The following is a 19,066-nucleotide window of genomic DNA, read 5'->3' on the forward strand; positions in this document are numbered from 1 at the left end:
TTTCAAATAGGTAGAAGAACTGAAGAGGATTTAGGTTTGAATGAATATCTGAAACGGAGGACTTGTGAAGAGCAAACAACCTCAGCAGCAGTAGAAATCGTTAGTACCTTAATTCTATCTTTTGGGGGCTCTCTTCTCTCTCTGAGCTCAAACTGCAAACACCTATTGCTCACGAGTTAGAGATTACGTTTCACCCATTAATTTTCATTTCCTAGCCTTCAACTAGGATTTGGAAAATAAAGATTTAGAATGGGTAGACCAAGGATTTGGGAATCGGATAATGAAGAGGGTCTGATTTTGTAAATTAATAAACTTTAAACTCTTAAAATGTAAAAAGAAAAAGATTTAAATCAAACAAAAACAAAAAAAAAAAAAAAATGAGGGCAAATTCGTCATAAAAGTGATAATTTGTCGTTAAATTGACTTTTTCTATAGTACAGGGGAGGCAGATGCAAAGTATCAGATTTTTTGGACTAAAAATGACATAGACCAAACCTCAGGGGTCCAGATGAAAATTACCCTATATTATATATGTACCACTGAAGCAGAATAGCTTAGCATACATCACATCATGATTTGCGAGAGTAGCTTTTCTTAAGCAAATGGAAGGAAAAGATAAATTGAATTTGGTAAGGAAAAGTGTTTTATTGGAATATTTTCTCTAAAATAAAGGAGCCAAATACAATGTATTTCATCTCTTAATCAACATGACGCATAAAGTTGAGCCAATAGGAAGCATTTTGGGGAAAACTTTTTTCTCTATTGGAACTTTGGAAGCGTGGTCTCCATAAAGGTGTCAGTTTTGGACCGAACAGCTGAAATCAAATTCAAATTTTGGACTGAACCATTTAAACCAAATTCAAGTTTTGGACCGAACCATTGAAACCAAAATCAATGGAACTAACCTGAGGTTAATTAGGAGTATGGGTTGGGGATTGAAAAACCTATTGGTGTTGGGTTTGTTTGATCTAACCTGTTAGTGGCCCATGAGTCCAAACCATATGAATCGAACCACGAACTATATCAAACCCCAACCCATAATAACCCATTACATATAGCTCGTAATTTTATGTTTCTAATTGAGATATCATACCTTTTCTTAAGAATTTTGAAGCAAGTTAGAAAGATTGACCTACTTTACTACTTAAAGAGGTTGATTTATTTGAGTCTTAAGCCCAAGAGATAAGATTAAGCATGTAATCTCATACTTAAGTTTAATAAAAGCTCCCTAATCTCTAAAAATAGATTATGCATATTCTTATGGACAAATAACTACTCAAGAATTATATTACTTGCAAGTGATAAAATCTGGCAAGTCGACTTTTTTTGACAAAACAGGTAGAATATATATACAAGACTCACTCTGGCTCCTTCCATCAGTGTAGTCTCCTAGGTTACAAGAGGTTTTTCCTCTAATTCAGAGGGTTCTCTCCTTTCTTAACCAATGGAGGATGTGTATCTTTGGGAAGGAACCCCAAACAAAGAATTTTCTTTAAAATCTGCTTGGGAGTTAAGTAGGAAAAGAGAAACAAAGGAGGGCTGCCATTTCATCATTTGGGAAGTGCATTTGTGTGAAATCCAGCCCAAACCTAGCCAAGACACCCTATCTATTTTGGGTGAAGAAAGGTTAGTTTAATGTTACATCTTGAAGTTGGACTTTGATTTCAGTGTTCTGTCTCCTTCTTCTCTCTTTTCTTCTTCTTACTGTTCTATCTTGATGTTTTGATTGTGAGAAGGTGTTACACTACTATAACTACCTATTCTCTAATCTCCTTATGTCTCAGAGTGAACCCCAATTACTTTATTCATTCCTTGAAACCACATGGTGAATCTCCTCAATTCTTCACTGATTTTGGTTGAGTTTTGGACAGCATGATCATTCTACTGTAGCTTCTTTTCTCATTAATGTTTAACATGTTTGATCTTAGCCTTTACTGTTGTTCCAATGTATTTCATCTCCTTGAATCAATTCCCCTTTCTTTCTAGCCATTTTAGCCTTCTATGTTGACCATTGATATAAGCATTCTAGTAAGTTTCTATTTTTGATTCCTCTCATTCTAGGATTAGTATTCTTTTGATTTTCTATTTAGTTATTCTTGCCTCTGATATGTTCTTGATATTCCATTAGAGAGAAGCCTTGTTCTCTCTAATTCTTCCCTTGAATCCATGGTGAGTTTGCTATGAGAACCATGTTGTTTCCAATTTAGAAACTCATGTTCCCAATTTATAAAGTACTGATTTTTGGACCATGGATGATGCCCAATTCATGCTAGATAGTCTTAGTATGTTTGTGTGAAGTTCCCTTTCGAATTTCAGATCAATCGGACTTCAAACGAAGAAGTTATGACCAAAACAAAGGTAATCTGCACCTTGTTGTCTCCATTGGTCGATCGATTGGTCGATCGGGCCAGTAGACCAATCCAATCGACCAATGAGATCCGTTTTCCAGATTTAGGTCTTTCTTGCTCTATTTAAGTCCAATCTCGGGATTAGTTCGTCTCCTCTGCCTCCTAAGCCTCTCGAGCGAGTTAGAACTCCATTCTAATCAATTTCCTTGCATCCTTGGTTGATCCCTCGCAAGAACTCAAGTAATCTTCTTCCTCTTGCATCAAAGGTATGTCTACACTCTCTTCTTCTTCTCCATCTCTGTTTTTCCTCGCAAGAACTCAAGTAATCTTCTTCCTCTTGCATCAAAGGTATGTCTACACTCTCTTCTTCTTCTCCATCTCTGTTTTTCTTTCCTTTTTGGGCTGAAATAGTAGAGAAGATGCTGCATTCTCTGTTGCAAACATCTCTCTACTCATCCCTCATGATCTTCCTAAGGATTAATGGCTAATGCAATGATCTTAATCATGATCATTGCAAGCTTTTGAAGGAATCATGATCTAAATCATGATCTTGTCTTCATTCATATTTTAATTCAAATTCTGATCTTCTTAGATCTGTTTTATTGATCATATTAGTAGTCAATTGCTATGTTTTCTTTACAAGAGTTGTAACCTATCAATATCTAGTTCTTTCTTCTTGATCATACCATGCTTTCTTCGAAAACCATAACTGATACATTTATGGTAAGTTTTGTTTCCTTATTTAGATTCATGTTCTTCAGTCTTAGATCTATTTTTCTTGAAGATCTATGCATGCTTTTCATGATTTCTTTATCACAATCAATGATCCATCATCCTATTGTTCTTGTCCATGATTTTTACTATGAATTCTTCAAGAACCATGATTGATCTAATTATGGTAACTTCTGTTTCCTAATTTGTAACTTGAAGATTTGATTTGATTAGTGTTTTGAAGTCCTCTATATACTAGGATACTATCATAGTAATTTTCCCCTTGTTTGGTACCCTTTTGAACCACCAAATTCGGTTCTTTATTCTTAAAACTCTGATTTTGTAGGCCACTGTCTCTGTTGGTCGACTGATTGGTCGACTGAGACAATAGACCAATCCAATCGACCAATGAGTACAAAGAACTCCTGATTTGGTCTGTTTTGGATGTTTTGATATCTTTCCTTCTAGGTTTCTTTCCTAATATGATATATATACTTGTTTAGGACCTTCTTGCCAAGTTTGGGAAGATTCTCCTTGATCCTTGGAGATTCTCTTCAAGTTATATAAGGTAAGGATGGTTACTTCTATAATAGCATAGATTGTGTGACTTTAGTTTCTATATTAGAATCTTTTGGATTTGTTACCATAGTTAGATTCTTTTATGAATATATTATCGCTGTATTTACTTCAATTACGTAGCATTATTTACTTGCTTTCTTTAGTTTATGAAAGTCTTTATTTGTCAACTGTATATGAGATGAATCTTATTATGGTATATTTTCTATATACTGTAAATGTGTATGATATGATTGATTTGTGATTGTGATTGATTAAGTATGGTTCGGGAAGGAGAGGTATCCTTTTGACACTTCTGCCCTTGGACAACTACGGGAATATTATGGGATGTTTCCGGAGATGCCCTCTCGGACACCTTCCTAAACTGTTGGATGACATATTTAGGATTGTCTAGTAGTGTTTGGCTAGGATGTCCCGTTATGTCAGACCCTAATCGGAGGGGTATTGAGACCGAACGACCCGTGGTAGCAATGGGGATTCGTGGGCGCTCAAGACCGGTAACCAACCCGTGAGAGAACAGGAATCACATTGTGGGAGCCATTTATTGGTAGGGTTGCATATGGATAGACTTGGGCTCACGGGCGCTCAAGACCGGTAACCAACCCGTGAGGGGACGTGAGAGCTTCCCGTTTACCATATGTGGATAACCAATAGGGTTGATGAGTCCGTAGTCGGGACTATGAGGACTCTAGTGTGAAGGATACCGGAAAGGATCGCCAGGGCAGGAATGGACGTATCCGGATCCGACTTGATATAACTAAGTAGAAGACTTGCATTTGGCTAGGCATAACCTTGACATGCGCCAGTACTTAGACCAATGGTGATGTGAGAGAGAGGTGACTTAACCCCCAGCCATGGAATGTCCCGAGGGATGCCGGACCCACTACCAAAAGGCGTTGTGTGATGAGACCTTCCCAAAGAAGTATGGTGCTATGACTTAAAGCATGTCTGCCAATAGAGACTAGCATACATAGAGTTAGATTCATACATTCATTGTTTGTCTCATACCATATTGCATTTATGTTTGCTTTGTAATCCTGCCATTTATGTTATTATGGATTTAACTGCCTTACTGGGTTTCTTTCGAAACTCACTCCTTTTGTACCATATCTTTTGTTAGACTTCTCTGCAGGTTTGAAATATGATGACGGTCCATATAAGGAAGGGCAAGGTGAAGAAGATGAAGACTGAAGATGAAGAAGAGCAGACAGAAGATGTGGATTAGATTTCTCTTGTTTCTTCTAGACTTATCTTTTACTTTACTTGTATTAGCTTAGAGCTTTACTTAGATTTCGATCTACCTTCCGCATATGTTGTGGAGTATATTTCCGCTATACTCTACAGTTGTCTTTTGATTTGGTATCATGTTTTCGCACTCTGATATTCTTAGTGATTCTTTTGAGATCTTTTCTTGAATTTTATTATTAACTTATTAGAATACAATGATTTGTTCTTGCTTTTGATTATGTTATTGTGCTAAATGGATATGATCGTTCCTAAACTATATCTTTAGGGCTGTGGATCACACTCTCGGGTATGCCAGTTAGGGTACCGGCTGGGAGGATGTGACAATTTGTTTCCTAGACAAGTCCCTCTTTGGCTGGAAAATGCTTCATGGAAAGGTGGCTGTGGATGATTTACTAAGGTCTAAGGGGTGATGTTGGCTGAGTTAGAGTCTGGTGCAAGGAACAAATTCTCGCCGGAATTCGCCGGTTCGCCACCTAGCGAACCAGGCGAACCGGCGAAATCTCGCCACGCCGATATTAACCTGGCCCATACATCATAAATACTCACATGACTCACACCCTCACACGTATCAAGTTTACTGGAAAGTGAAGTTCAAAATATTAATAAAATAATATAAATATCTCTGCAAAACATCAATTCATGTTTAGCTTTAATATTTTTTATTTTGTTTTTTTATAACTCCATGGTGTTCCATGAACCACGTGTGTGGTTGGATTTCACAACCTAAAGTGTAAAAAATAAAAATCTTCATCACTTTGTTTTCTTCACTTCTTCACGGAGAAGTCGTCTTCTTCACAAAGAAGTCTGGTGACTTCTGTCACCCTCTGCAATTAGGGTGCAACAGTTCGAAAAACCACCTCCATAGCAACGAATCTTCTCTTAATGGATCGAAAATTTCTCCCACAAGTCGAACGCGAGACGGTCTAGTGCAACTCTCTCTCTCCTCTCTTTGTGAACTTCTTTTGTATATAACACAAATGGATGCAGCGGCTGAACAACGAGACACCGACGGCGTTGAGACTTGACATGGAGAAATATAAGGGGAAGGTAAAAAGGATTTTTCCTTTAAAAAACAACTACAACCCTTCAACGATGATTCGCCGGAAAATCGGATTTTCTCTGATTCGGTGAGAAAAAGGCGAGATATCGCCGATATCCCGCCCATGTCTTTTCGCCCCACCCTTTCGGTTCGCTGAGTACCGACATCAGCGAATTTCGGCGATATTTCGCCAAAATTAAGTTCCCTGGTCTGGTGATCTAAGTCATCTCTTCCTTCTCTACCCTTTTGCTTGTCAATGTTGGACTCGCTTAGCATTTACATTTGATATCATTTTGTAGGATAAGGAGTTTCTACAAGAGGCGTTGAAATGGTGCTACATCAGTAAAAAAGGTGCAAGCTATTTAGTTTATTTTATGCAAATGTATTTTCTTTATTTTGATCATTGCAATTTCAATTTCAAGTTCAAGCTTTAAGTTTCAAGTTTCAATTTCGAAGAGGAATTGTTTTTCTCTGGATCTAGCAATTGCAGATTTTGATCATTCTAAAGCTGGTTGTTAGGGTTAGTTGAAATTCGAATTGATCGTTAAAGATTTTTTTTTTTTCAAGATTCGAGGATGCAAGTAATAATGCTTTTGTCAGTAATATTTTATCCCCCCTCTATTCCCACTTCTGTCTACCCCTTCATATTCTTAATTCAGGATTTACTTTTCAGTATTTATTGATTATTTTCCTATCCTTGGGTACTTGATCAAAGATGCCTATAGTTGTGCCTCTCTTTGGTTAAGGTTTATCTTTTTCCATTTATTGCTTTGTTATTTGTTCTACTATTTATTTTATACTTTTTTTTTAATATCCGTTCCCCCGATCGGTGGATTGTAAGCTACAGTAAAGGGTCCACGATCAAAGTCATCATAGTTAACACTAGGATCACTTCCATTTTATTTGTTTATTTATTTATTGTTTGCATTGTTTATTCCTACTTTTTATTTATGCATTTATTTATTAGATGATGATTGGTTAGGTTATGTCTGTTTTATTTTTATTCTCAATTCGCTCATGTTAGATGAATGTGTTAGGACTGCTAATTTAGTTTAATTAATTAGTTAAAAATTTTGAATTCTTGCATTCTTACATTCTTGCATTACCATTAAGAGGTTAAATTCTGAAGTGTTATATCTCCTTGAGATCGACCTGTTAGCTACATGATACCGTGTACTTGCGGTTACTTTTATTTTACAAACATGACCCTTAGACATGCTGATGCCACCTAAGTAGATTCTCTTCTATAAAAATTACATTGTGTTTTATTCTTATCTCCATCAATAGTTGCATAGTATTGCAATGCTGGGTTAGTTCTCCTTCTTGCTGTTGGTCTTTGAGGCTCTCCCTATGGCTGTCCCCGTCTACTCTGTGAACCAACTCCCCTCTGACTCTCACTAGCAGACATGATAACTGTTGCTTTCAAAATGATTGCATAAGTCACTAAACAACCCAAAAATAATTTTCTCCACACAAAGAAACAATTATGTACCTAAGTACTTAACCAAAAAAATTTCTTTTATTTTTAAAATCTAAAAATGATTTTTTTTCAATTTTTTGACAAAAAAATAAACTTCCTATATCAAAACCGGTGATGAACCATATGGGCAGCACTTGAAAAATAAATACATAGCTGTTCCATAATTTTCTATACTTTTGAAAACCTTTTTCCCTATTTTTTTTCATAACTATTTATATCTTTATTAATATTTTAATAATTTTAAAAATTAAAATAATTATTTATTAGGTGAAAAATTATTTCAACTCTATGAGTCCATAAATCGGCCCATGGAGTTCCACATACGTTTTTTCTATAACAATACAACAAGTTTATCACTTAAAAAGTTAGCATTTTCAGTATAAAAAAATACAATTTTTTATGCCTAAAAATAAAAAATAACTTACTTTACAAAAAAATTTCGACTCTGTGAGCTTATAGATTGGCTCACGACATTCAACATACTTTAATTACATAACCATCCAACAACATTATGGCATGCATTTTGTCAAAATCAGTTAGAGAAGAATGGTTACCTGTAAGATGAAAAAATTCGTAGATCTGTGTGAAATCTCATTTGATTGACGCAAACAATGTGATAGCCGACAATAATGAAGTAAAATGCATTCACAGACGTCAAAGATCAGAGCAGAATATGGTTAAAATGCAAGAAATAGGAGAGAGAAGGTATAAGAAGCTTGGGAGATCAAAGAGAAAATAGGGAAAATTCGGGTGAAAATTTGACCAACTACACCCCATTTATATTGCAGATAAATATATCATCAACAGTTGCTTTTTTGATTATGGACGGTATATCGTTGACTTATTATATAAGACGTGTCGGTGGGAGGTCGTGTCGCCCACTTTCGATATGGCGATATATTGTCAACACTTCAAACAATGCTCCTACCCCTCACCCTACCCATGCATGGCTTCCAAAGTTCTAATATACAGGAGAACATACTCTCTCTCTCTCTCTCCCCCCTCACCTAAATAAGATTTGATAGACACATACATTCATTTACCCATTAAAATAAAAAGACATGTATGACCACCGGATAGTGATAAAGAAAATTGGTGGCATCACACAAACACAATCTCACTTTCTCTCTCTACAACAGATAGTAATAAAGAAAATTGGCGGAACCGCATAAACATAGTTTCTCTCTCTCTCTCTCTCTAGCTCTATAATTTGCATTTAACTTATGTTTTTTGGCAATATAATGCCAAGAACGCCATTCATAAACTGGGCTTTAACCTCACTATCACTTTTACTCTTTTGTCCAACCTCTAGGTATCATCTCCATGCACCCTTTAGTTTGAGGGGGCGTGTTAAGGATAATAACGGTCTTTCGCAGTTTTAGGGCAAAACAGGAATGTCACAGGCAACCCTAGCCCAATCTAGGGCTGCCCTAGCCACGACTACTCAATGCATGCAAAGCTTCATGAACTCCACTCAAACTCAACTACCTCCATACGTGCAAGACTTCAAGAACCAAACTCAAACTCAACTACTCAAGAGACTCCAGCAAATTACATCTTATAATAATGGAGAACTCCATTATAATCTTCTTCCTACATAGTGAAAGTTCTTTTTTGCCTGTGGATGTAGCAAGCTATATTCATATGTAAAGCACATTAAATCTTTGTGTTCCTTCGATTTATTTCCATTTATGTTTCTGATTTCTTGGTATTCATTCTAACACAGTCGATCATAAGCTTTAGTGGTTTTTCATGAATTCTAAAAGATAAAGAAACAATTGAAGAGATTGAAGCCATATAAAACCATGATAAACCTTGAATTCAAAAAAATAATTAATGAAAAGTAAATGAGAGAAATGTACCTCCAGGGAGATCAACCTTAATGATGTCCGCTTCTTCTTCTCTCAACCAGGTGTAAGTTGGTTGAGATCGACACATGTTTTTTTTGATTTGTTTTGTTGGCCATTAAAGACCGATTCTTACTATTGTTGAAAAAATTGTCAAATATTTACATGAGAAAAGGGGGAGTTGATGAAGTTGTGAAATGTTCGAACAAAAATGAGAGGTCTCTAAGGAAATTATATCTAAGAGAGAGTCAAGAGGTTTCTTGTTGGTATTCTTTTAGGGTAAGTAATTCCTTTTTGACATGTCAAGTTTTTCTCTATGTGAAGAAGAGCTACTGTGTCTTTACTGCCTTTGGATGGGAGTAATGTTGGGTTTCACATAATTGAGAAGGAGAGAATTTTGTTGATTTATTTTCTTTATCATGGACGAGGAGGAACTTTCTCAGGCATGTGTGCTGAAATTCCTTTATTAACGGGAATGTTTCTAGTATATGGTTGGCAGCCAAAGAAATGGCATAATTAACCTTCCCTTTGTCCTTCAAGTTCTTAATTTTTTTTAACACCCCTTAAGATCTTGTTTTCTTGGCTTCCAACTTTGTAGTAGGAGTAGCAGCCAAATTTTGTCTTTGTTTTGGGGGAAAACCCCTCCCTCCTATTGGCTCCTCTCCTTGGAGGGAATCTCCCAATGAGTGTCCAATTAGTTATAGGGTTCAATCATGTCTTATATTCTAATTAAGGAATACTCATTGTATTTACCCTAACCCTTAGATTAGAATATTACATGTGGCTAAATGCTATAACTCATTTTGCACTCATTGGGAGAGAGCCCCTCTAAGAAGACGATCCAAACTCCTCATTCTCACCCCAAACCCTCAAAAGAATTTTTTTTTAAAGGATTTATTTATTTTTGTATTTATATTTATATTTATATTTATTTATTCATTATTATTACCTTTTTTTTTTTTTTTTTTTTTCTGAATGGTCAATATTTGTGTTAAAAGAGAAAAGAAAATATACGATTACAATCATACATAGGTTTTGAGAAGCCACCTCAAACACTCAAACCCGCAACAATAGATGTCCCCATTACACCCAACCTCTTGTCACCTCAATATGAAATCTTGTGAGCACTCAATGCATAATCAAGACCAATATTGAGGACATCTAGAGGCATCTGATCTAACTCAAACCTGATCATAGCTGACCAAGGAGCATTAACCTCTAAAATTTGAGACCTTGCTATTGACTTTGCCAAGAAATTTGCTACACAACATTGGTCTCTCTATAACAGTGAGAGATCTTCCACTATATAGAGTCCAAATACACCTCAAGACCTCACCGTCTTTGGAGAACACACCAAGGTAAATGCTTATGTTATACTAGAAGAACAACTACAACAAAGTCGCATTTGATCCTAGTCTTGTAAGTGTAATAACCACATATTCCTAACATGAAACCAACTTGCATGTCCAAGTACCCAAGGCTTTAGTCAAAAGAAGTTGTGGGCCATCCGAATTGAAGCCCATGTTTCAGCCCCAGGGCCCATGGATCTGGATGGTGCTAATGAAGAACCTGCCTTATTGGGAACTAAAAGAAGATCCAGCCGGAACCCAAATGGATAAACAACATGAGAAAGGTCAAGTTGGAAGATGTCCACGAGCGAGGTAAGTGCCCTCCACATGTTGATTAAGGTGGTAACAGAGTTAGGGATCAATTGGAGAGCAAAATACTCTAATACTGAAAGTACTAGGGGTTGGTTGCTTAAGGGCCTGTTTGGTTACATGAATCTAGAGATTTCAAATCATGTGGATTTATGAATGCGAGAATTATACCCGTTTGGTTGTGAAAATCCCTGGATTCATGACATCTAGAGATTCATCTTTTTACACTAAAAACATGAATATGTAGATTTATGGGTATGGGTATGGGGAGAAATCTTTGGATTTCAACCCTACTATAAAAGCACTAAACATTTGCTCATTCACAAAAATCATGTTGACCAAATAGTTTTTCATAATGAAACTTCCGCAAATTTAGGTAACCAAACAATTAATTTTATTAATTATGACTCCATAGATTTGAAATATATAAATTTGAAATCTCCAAACTCATGTAACCAACTAGACCTTAAGGTGGTCGATTGACCAAGCAACCAGCACCCCTAGTGGTTGATTGGGAAATTCGGCAAAAAAATGCCCGATTTTCCCTCTGACACCTTATTTAAACCTTCCATGACCTAATTTCGTATTATTTTATTGTTGAAGGCTACCGTGGGGAGAGTCAAAAAACGTGTGGTTGGTGGAAGAGAGCATCTCCGCGAAGAATCTTTCAAGTTTTCCTTGACTTTCGAATCCTAAGTGAAGGTAAATTTAACCAATCTTTTAGGCTATTTAATCTCACCTTATTAGGGAGTAGTTATTCTTATGTTAGTTTTGTTGTGGTGGTTTGGATTAGTATATTGCTTTTCCATCAATGATCTCGATTAGATCGTACCAAGAGGAATGGATTCTATATCCTATTCAATGGTCTTATCAAAGAAAATGGTGTAGATCCAGATTTTTCTTGCTAAGATCCATATTGTTGAGTGGCTTCTCTAGTGTTGTAAGGATGTGGTTTAGACTTGGATTAACCCAAATACAAATCGAGGATGGGTGATCCAAAGTCTGAATTTCAAACTAGGAATTCTGCACGAGACTTGGGCAATCGTTTCAAGCGGTCGTTTAGCGCAAGCGCTCAAGCAACCGACTTAATCGATCGGTTGGGTTCTAGAAGTTGTTCTGAATTTGTTCCGCTTACTTTGGAGTACTAAGCTCTAATGTAACCATATGATCATAATCTAGGGGTTTCTAGGATCTGTTGAAGTGTTTGCTTGAGAGGACTTAGCACTTCCAATTGTATTTTCCCGCTAAGTTAGGTAAGGACACAATTGCATTTGTAACTGAATTGTTTAATATGATGATTCGTTAATCGATCTAAGCATGTTAGTGATTCAATAGCTTACTGTAATTACTGTCATGTTTGTTTACTGATTGATTATGATTTGTGAATAATGTTTATTGCACTTTACTTCTTTTGTGGAATGATGTTGTTTGGTGCAACTATGAATTGGGTGATACCTGGCTTGGTACTCTTGGCTTGGGATATCAGCAGCTGTGGTATGGGACATTGTCGATCGTCTGATACCCCTAGCACCTTTCACAATTGTTTTCTAGTTGCATGGCTAAGTTATCCATACATGATACTATCCTTTCGACAAGGGTATTGAAGCTAAGGGACTTGTGATGGTAGTGACATAGTCCTATGGGCGTCCAACAGAGTTAACTAGTCCGTGAGGAGACACAGTGGCCCACTATTTATCATAAAATGGTAGGATTGCATATGTTAGGGTTGGGCTTGGGTGTTGTGAGGAGACATGAAAGGCATTCGCCCCAACTATATATGGATGACATAGGGTTAAGGAATTTGGTCCAAAATAGGTAATTAGTCCGTGAGGATTCACATTCCTAGGTGGAGAAGGATACTCGACAAAAAGGGCATTAGGCATAAGGAAAGGTATCTGGACCACATGTAGTGTGTTAACATATGACTTTGCATTAGGTTTAGAATCCCCGACATGCGCTAGTACTCAGACCAATGGTTGTGGTGAGAGAGTTTGGACCTATAACCCAACCATGGTTGATGATGTGGATCGTAACAGAGGTAGCTAGTCGGACAAAGGTAGTTAATCATTGAGGGATTAGAGTGACGTGACCTACCTAGAGGAGGGTTGGTGTTTATCTTAAAATATGTCTGCCTAGATAGAGACTGGCATGGTTATACCTCTTAGGTGCATATGTGCATTTCATGTCATTTCCTTATACATTATCATGATGTTATGCGGTTTCATTATATATATAATTGTTTCCTTACGGAGTTCATTAGAACTCATCTTTGTGGATTTTTTTGTTTTCTTCAAATGCCTTCACAAAAACAAGAGAAATTCCCTATGCATGGGAGAACCCCAGTGAAGCGATACTAGAGATGCCAATGGGATCCAATCATTATGAGTACAAAACTTCCTATGGGTGCATGGAGTGCTCTTACGACACCCATTGATGGGGAAAGAGCCCTGGTAGTTCACCGCTTGGATAAGGGGATAATGACTCCTTTTATTGAGAAACTTGAAGAAGAATGCCCTAGAAACTTAAAAGACAATAGCAAACCATAATGAGACATTTTTGTTATTTATGCTTCTGTTGATACTATTCTTTTTTATTCATTCAATATTCATTCATTGGATTTTAGAACCTTTATTTCCTTAATTAATTATTGAACTGTTCGTTTTGCTATTGATTATGGAATTGTGTCTTAATTATTACTAACAATGTAATTGAGATCTTGTGGCTGTAGATCACACATCCATGGGTTGTCGGGGCAGATTCATAGTATCAGGTGGGGTGTGACAATAAGCCTTCAAAGCACATGCCCATTTTAAGGCATGTAGTAAGGCTTCAAATCCAGCTTCAAAATTCAACTTAACCCCAAGAATACTTGGAAAGATCAGAGTACCTTTGCCATATGATCCCTAAACACCCCACCTGCTCTAGTTTAATCCAATCTCGACAAGGAGGGTTCCAAAGATTTCATGAGGACCACCCACCCTGCTAAAGTTTAAAGTAATACCTAAACAACGTGATTTCAGAAGCATACCTTGAGTAAAGCATTTGCCAGATACAGAGTAAGGTTGCTGCCCCATGTCCCTAAACACCTAAAATATCACCCAGTCCAATGAGCATAAGCAACCTTCAAAACGTTTCAGATTCCGTATCCACCAAATATTAAATGGAACAAGGACAAAATCATTCAACCAAGCTTGACCAAGATCACATCTTTTAGTCTATTGCTGCCACCAAATCAAAGTATCATGCATCTAGTCTTTTTGATCCAATGAAATATCAAAGGAAGATGCCAATCGAAGCCAACATTGTTGTGCAAAAGGACAGTGCAAAAAGGTGTGTTATGTGTTCATTTGCCACCACACAATGGTCACAACGAGAGATTAGCAACCACACCCTTAGACTTTACAACCTCATCTACAGAAACCTTATCCTGAAACAATTTCCATCCAAAGATGGATTGTCTGAGCAGCAAGTGTTTATCCTAAACAATCAACTTCCACCCTATTTTTACAGCTTTTCCAACTCAAATCCCAAGCTCACTTCAAGGTAAATTCACCATTCAGGTTCCCAACCCAGTGACAAACATCTTCCTTGGAATAAGAAGGTAAGGGGCGCAAAGACCTCTTGTAAGCTAGGGGACTGAACTGGAGGGAGCTACCTGTGCATCCTATGAACATATTTTGCAAGTTTTGTTGAAGGAAGTTGGATAGGCATGCTGTCCGCGCAGCTATGGAGAAGGGACCCAATGAAACAAACATAGCAGAGTGTATAAAGTGTATACTTGATTCACTCCTTTTTAAAGACATGAATAGAATCATATTAGTACAGCATAAAGGGCATACTTAGTATCCACTCCTTCCTTTCTAAGATCAATATGCCTTTAATCTTCCATGACCAAACCAAAAATTCTTTCTTTATGGTACAAAGGAGCTTCTATATATACTGTATAGAAGGTTAGAGGAAACTATTATATATACCACTTGGAAGAGTTGAATACATGACTTTTTCACTAAAAGGTGCTGGCTGTTATTAAGTAAAAATTCTTGGTAGGCATACAAGTTTACTAACACTCCATTGTTGAGATATCCTTTCTTACATGACAAGAAAACATCTATTAATACAGCATAAGACGCAAATTTGGTGAATCCACTAAAATAACCAATGTTTAAGGTGTTATTTTATTCTTAGTTTCAGACTTGCATTTACAATGCATATTTCATATAAGACTTTAGTTGTCAGTGGCTCTTTTACAGGACGACCTTATATTATATTTTATATACATCACTAGAGCCAACAGAACCACAGCATCCACAATTACATTTATAATCATTTGTCTTGTACAGCATAAGACGCAAATTTGGTGAATCCACTAAAATAACCAATGTTTAAGGTGTTATTTTATTCTTAGTTTCAGACTTGCATTTACAATGCATATTTCATATAAGACTTTAGTTGTCAGTGGCTCTTTTACAGGACGACCTTATATTATATTTTATATACATCACTAGAGCCAACAGAACCACAGCATCCACAATTACATTTATAATCATTTGTCTTGTACAATTTCGCCCCATTCCAGAGGCTACCATTCTTGTTGGTGAGCCATCCTTCATTCTTGTAGCACCACCATCTGCACATTCTTCGGCCGACTCATATTTTTCACTCTCTTCGCCAGTATCTCTTCTGTCTCTGGAATGTGCGCTAATCTGTTCTTGATCCTTCTCTAAAAGTTTTTGATTTTCTATTGGTTCACTAACTTTCTCATTCATTTGTTGGTTAAGATAGGAAGTTTTTTGAGAAGGTTGTTCAGGTTGGGGTTGGGTTGGGATGAATTTCTTGGGCATTGTGACCCTAAGTACTCCATTCTCAAAGTTCGCACGAAGTCCTTTGCGATCATATTCAGGTGGAACAGATACATTATTTAAGAAACGGATCCATTTGTTTTCTTCAATGTTTCGTTCTCCTGTGATCTTCAAGTTCCCAGAAGTATCCAGTTGAAGTCTCACTTCTTCCTTCTTAAAATCTGCATTTAAAAGAAAAATGAACACTTTACATATCTCTTGAAGTCTCATACACATTATCATATTGTTTAAAAGATTTTTCCTTCGTTAATCTAACTAATATATGTTAGAAAATCAGGTTTTCAATGGGGGCGAGTTACCCAAGTTGAGTAAAAATTGTGAACGTACACTACGTAAAAAATGGTGAGACTAGGTCATAAATCATACAAATCAAACAAGACTTGCTATTTCTATCAGATAGATAAACTCGACGAGCTTAATCGTTTTCAAAAGCACAACGAAACCAAATTAATTAGTTTTGAACTGAGTATGCTAGAGTTCTTTACGAGGCTTATATGATCTGATATGGGTTATTCATAAAGTCCATAGATTGCTAAGTGATCAGAACATTCACCCTGGCCCTGTGTCCCCAGATGTAATGAATTTAGCTAGGATTCCCAGCCTTTTGATGCTTCTACTGTAATTCTACCAAATACTTCATTATGTATTTTATTCTGCGCAGGGTCTCTTAAATCAACATGCATGGGAAGACATACCTGGAAGTTGGATCACAAGAATATAAGATTCTTTCTCTGGTACCCATTCAAATGAGGGATTAAACTCTTGGTATGAACGTCGGCCAGCAGAATCTCTTCTTCTTGCAAACATTTGGGTCTTTCTCTTCTCTTGTCTCTCTTCTCTTGTCTTCTCTTCTTCCCTGTGAGCTAGAAATCCTTGAAAGAAAACTACGAAAAAGAAGGTTTTTGCATTGGGCTTTATATGCATGAAACAAATTACTATTTAGGGTTTCTTTGGAATGAATCTATTCCTTAGCTAACTAGTTTCTTAGGATTGCCGCTTTGGTTTGTTTCTTCTGAGTTTAAGTCAGCCTTAAGATATTTGGCCTAAAAGGGGAAAATTCTTTGTTCATTTTTCATTCTTTGAAACTCTTCTTTGTAATCGATACCTTTCTGTATTAGAATTGAAAAGAAAACAAATGAAGAGAGGTATTCTAAATTGTGCCTGCTATTCTTGATCCAACAAAGCAAACTGGATTCCAAAGAAAGCAAGAGGAAAACCTTACCTCCTCACACCAGCCAATCTGAGCTAGACCAGGTTAACTTCTACTTTACAATAATGGAAAGCCGTGACATTTTTTTTTTTTTTTTTTTGGTTGCCAACCCCGGTTTCCAAGGTTTTGCCCTGACTAAAGTCGTGGCATTTTTATTATATAAACATCCGAAAATTCATAGTTAGGGTTTGCAGAACTGAAGGTGGATCGCTCGGTCAACTCGGCCAATTTGGATCAAAGACCTTAGAGCAACTCGGCCATTAGAAAGTGCAAGTTTAAGATTTGCAGAAGGGTTCTCTGGAATCTAGTTTAACTGCATGCATGCTTCCACTTCATGTTCTTCTCCTTTTTCTCTTTCTTAGTACTTAACGACTATGCTTTAGTGGGGAGAGTATGGTGGTGTTTAGGTCTTTGGATCTGCTATCGATCTTGTCAATACGACTCTGTTGAAAATTGTTGAGGAATCTGCACACACACTTGAACTGTTGTTGTCACAATACTTCTTCAGAGCTGCATATCATAGGTATTTTCTTTAAGGTATTTAGACACCCCAATTCGTGCAATACGGGTCAAATGTGCATTAAATACAAGCATTAGCAAACTGCAATTTGACATGTATGAAAATTTGATATTTTTTATTTGAGGAGAATTTTGGTGTGAAATTTTCTACTAAAGATTTCATCATTTACGTCAACATTTTTAGATATTCTTCAAAAAATTTAAAATATTTTGTTCTCTTGTCTTTTAAAAAGATACAATCAATATGCAAAAAATGCCTTTTCAAGGACGAAAATGGCAAAATCCATTGTCAACTTGTTTGATAAAATTATGGAAATTGTTCATCCCATTATATGATGTGTAACACTAGTAATTAACCATTAGATAGATGGAAGTTGTTCATTCATCCTTGAGTTTTAACCTAATACAAAACATAGGGAAGAAAATTAAAAAATATTCAAATTCATAAAAATGTTCCACTTACTTTCAAATTGGTTTCGAAATTAAACTCCAGATGTTCAATCCAAGTAGGTTGTAAATGAAAGACTTTTAAAAGGACACTTGAGGGGTAAATTTAAAAAAATCACTTAACCCCTTGAAATTATGGAAGCTTACAAACCTTTATTGATATGAGTTTATATTTTCGAAAACCAAAATAAATAGTTGAGGTCAACTGCTCACTCTTCAGAAGAAAAGAAAACAAGAGAAATTTCCATTGCTAATTGTAGATAGCTACAACAGTTTATGGATTTTTATTTGCAGCAACTGATGGCAGCTGCGGACGGCTATGATCATGCCACATCAGTCGAAAATGATCTAACGATTAAGAATTGAAGGGCGGGGTATTCTTGTAAATACTAATTATTACTTTTTTACATTTTAAAGTTTTAAGTTTCCTAATTTACAAAACAAGGTCCCTCATATACCCACGACCCAGTTCCTCTCTCATTCTTCTCAAGGCTCTTCTTCTTTGAACGGAAACAGAAGAAACCGAAACGTGGTGATCAATTTCTGAGAAGACCATTATCCTATTGAATGGAACTACTCCGCTAATTGCAAACCCCCTTTTAATTGCCCACATTTCAACTTGAAGAACGTTGGTGAGTTTCTTACCACCAGCACACACAAAATATCACTTTCCCATCATGTTCTCAGGCAATAATGCCATAACCGCCCAACTCTCCACGCATCGAACCGTCACAATTTAATTTTTGCCATCCGACTCGAGGAGGAAGCCATGAGTGCCCCAGGAATATGAAACAGGACCACGATTTGCCAGTTGCTATAAACTTGCCTATGAAAAAGGGGGGGATCCAGTGCCGAATTTTCAGATTCTAAAAGTCTGAGCCTAGGTCATCCTTGCATTAAGCTTGAAGGTCACTGTGTAGAGTTGTTCTTTATTGCAAAATACTTGACGGTTACGTTCCATCTAAAGAGAATATATTGCAGTAATGAAGCTAGAACGTTGAATGTCTGCTAGCTGATCACCTGTTTTCTTGAAGTGGGTTGAAAGCTATTGTAGTGTATTGACCATATCCACTACCGTTCGGTTTCTTCTGTTCCGGACAAAGAAGAAGAGCCTTGAGAAAGAA

General features: G+C 36.7%; 1 protein-coding gene across 1 annotated transcript; it reads right to left on the reverse strand.

The window, feature by feature from the left end:
• Positions 1-15,302: 15,302 nt before the first annotated feature.
• On the reverse strand, positions 15,303-16,633 carry LOC149024437 (uncharacterized). The gene is made up of 2 exons (XM_089142946.1): positions 16,462-16,633; positions 15,303-15,927 (listed from the first exon to the last, which is right to left on the reverse strand). The coding sequence occupies exons 1-2, from the start codon at positions 16,571-16,573 to the stop codon at positions 15,353-15,355; spliced, it is 687 nt and encodes a 228-aa protein (XP_088999072.1). The 5' UTR covers positions 16,574-16,633; the 3' UTR covers positions 15,303-15,352.
• Between the last annotated feature and the right edge of the window lie 2,433 nt (positions 16,634-19,066).

Source organism: Hakea prostrata, chromosome 2, assembly GCF_041222555.1.
Source record: "Hakea prostrata isolate BN-2017 chromosome 2, UWA_Hpros_2, whole genome shotgun sequence".
Classification (NCBI taxonomy): domain Eukaryota; kingdom Viridiplantae; phylum Streptophyta; class Magnoliopsida; order Proteales; family Proteaceae; genus Hakea; species Hakea prostrata.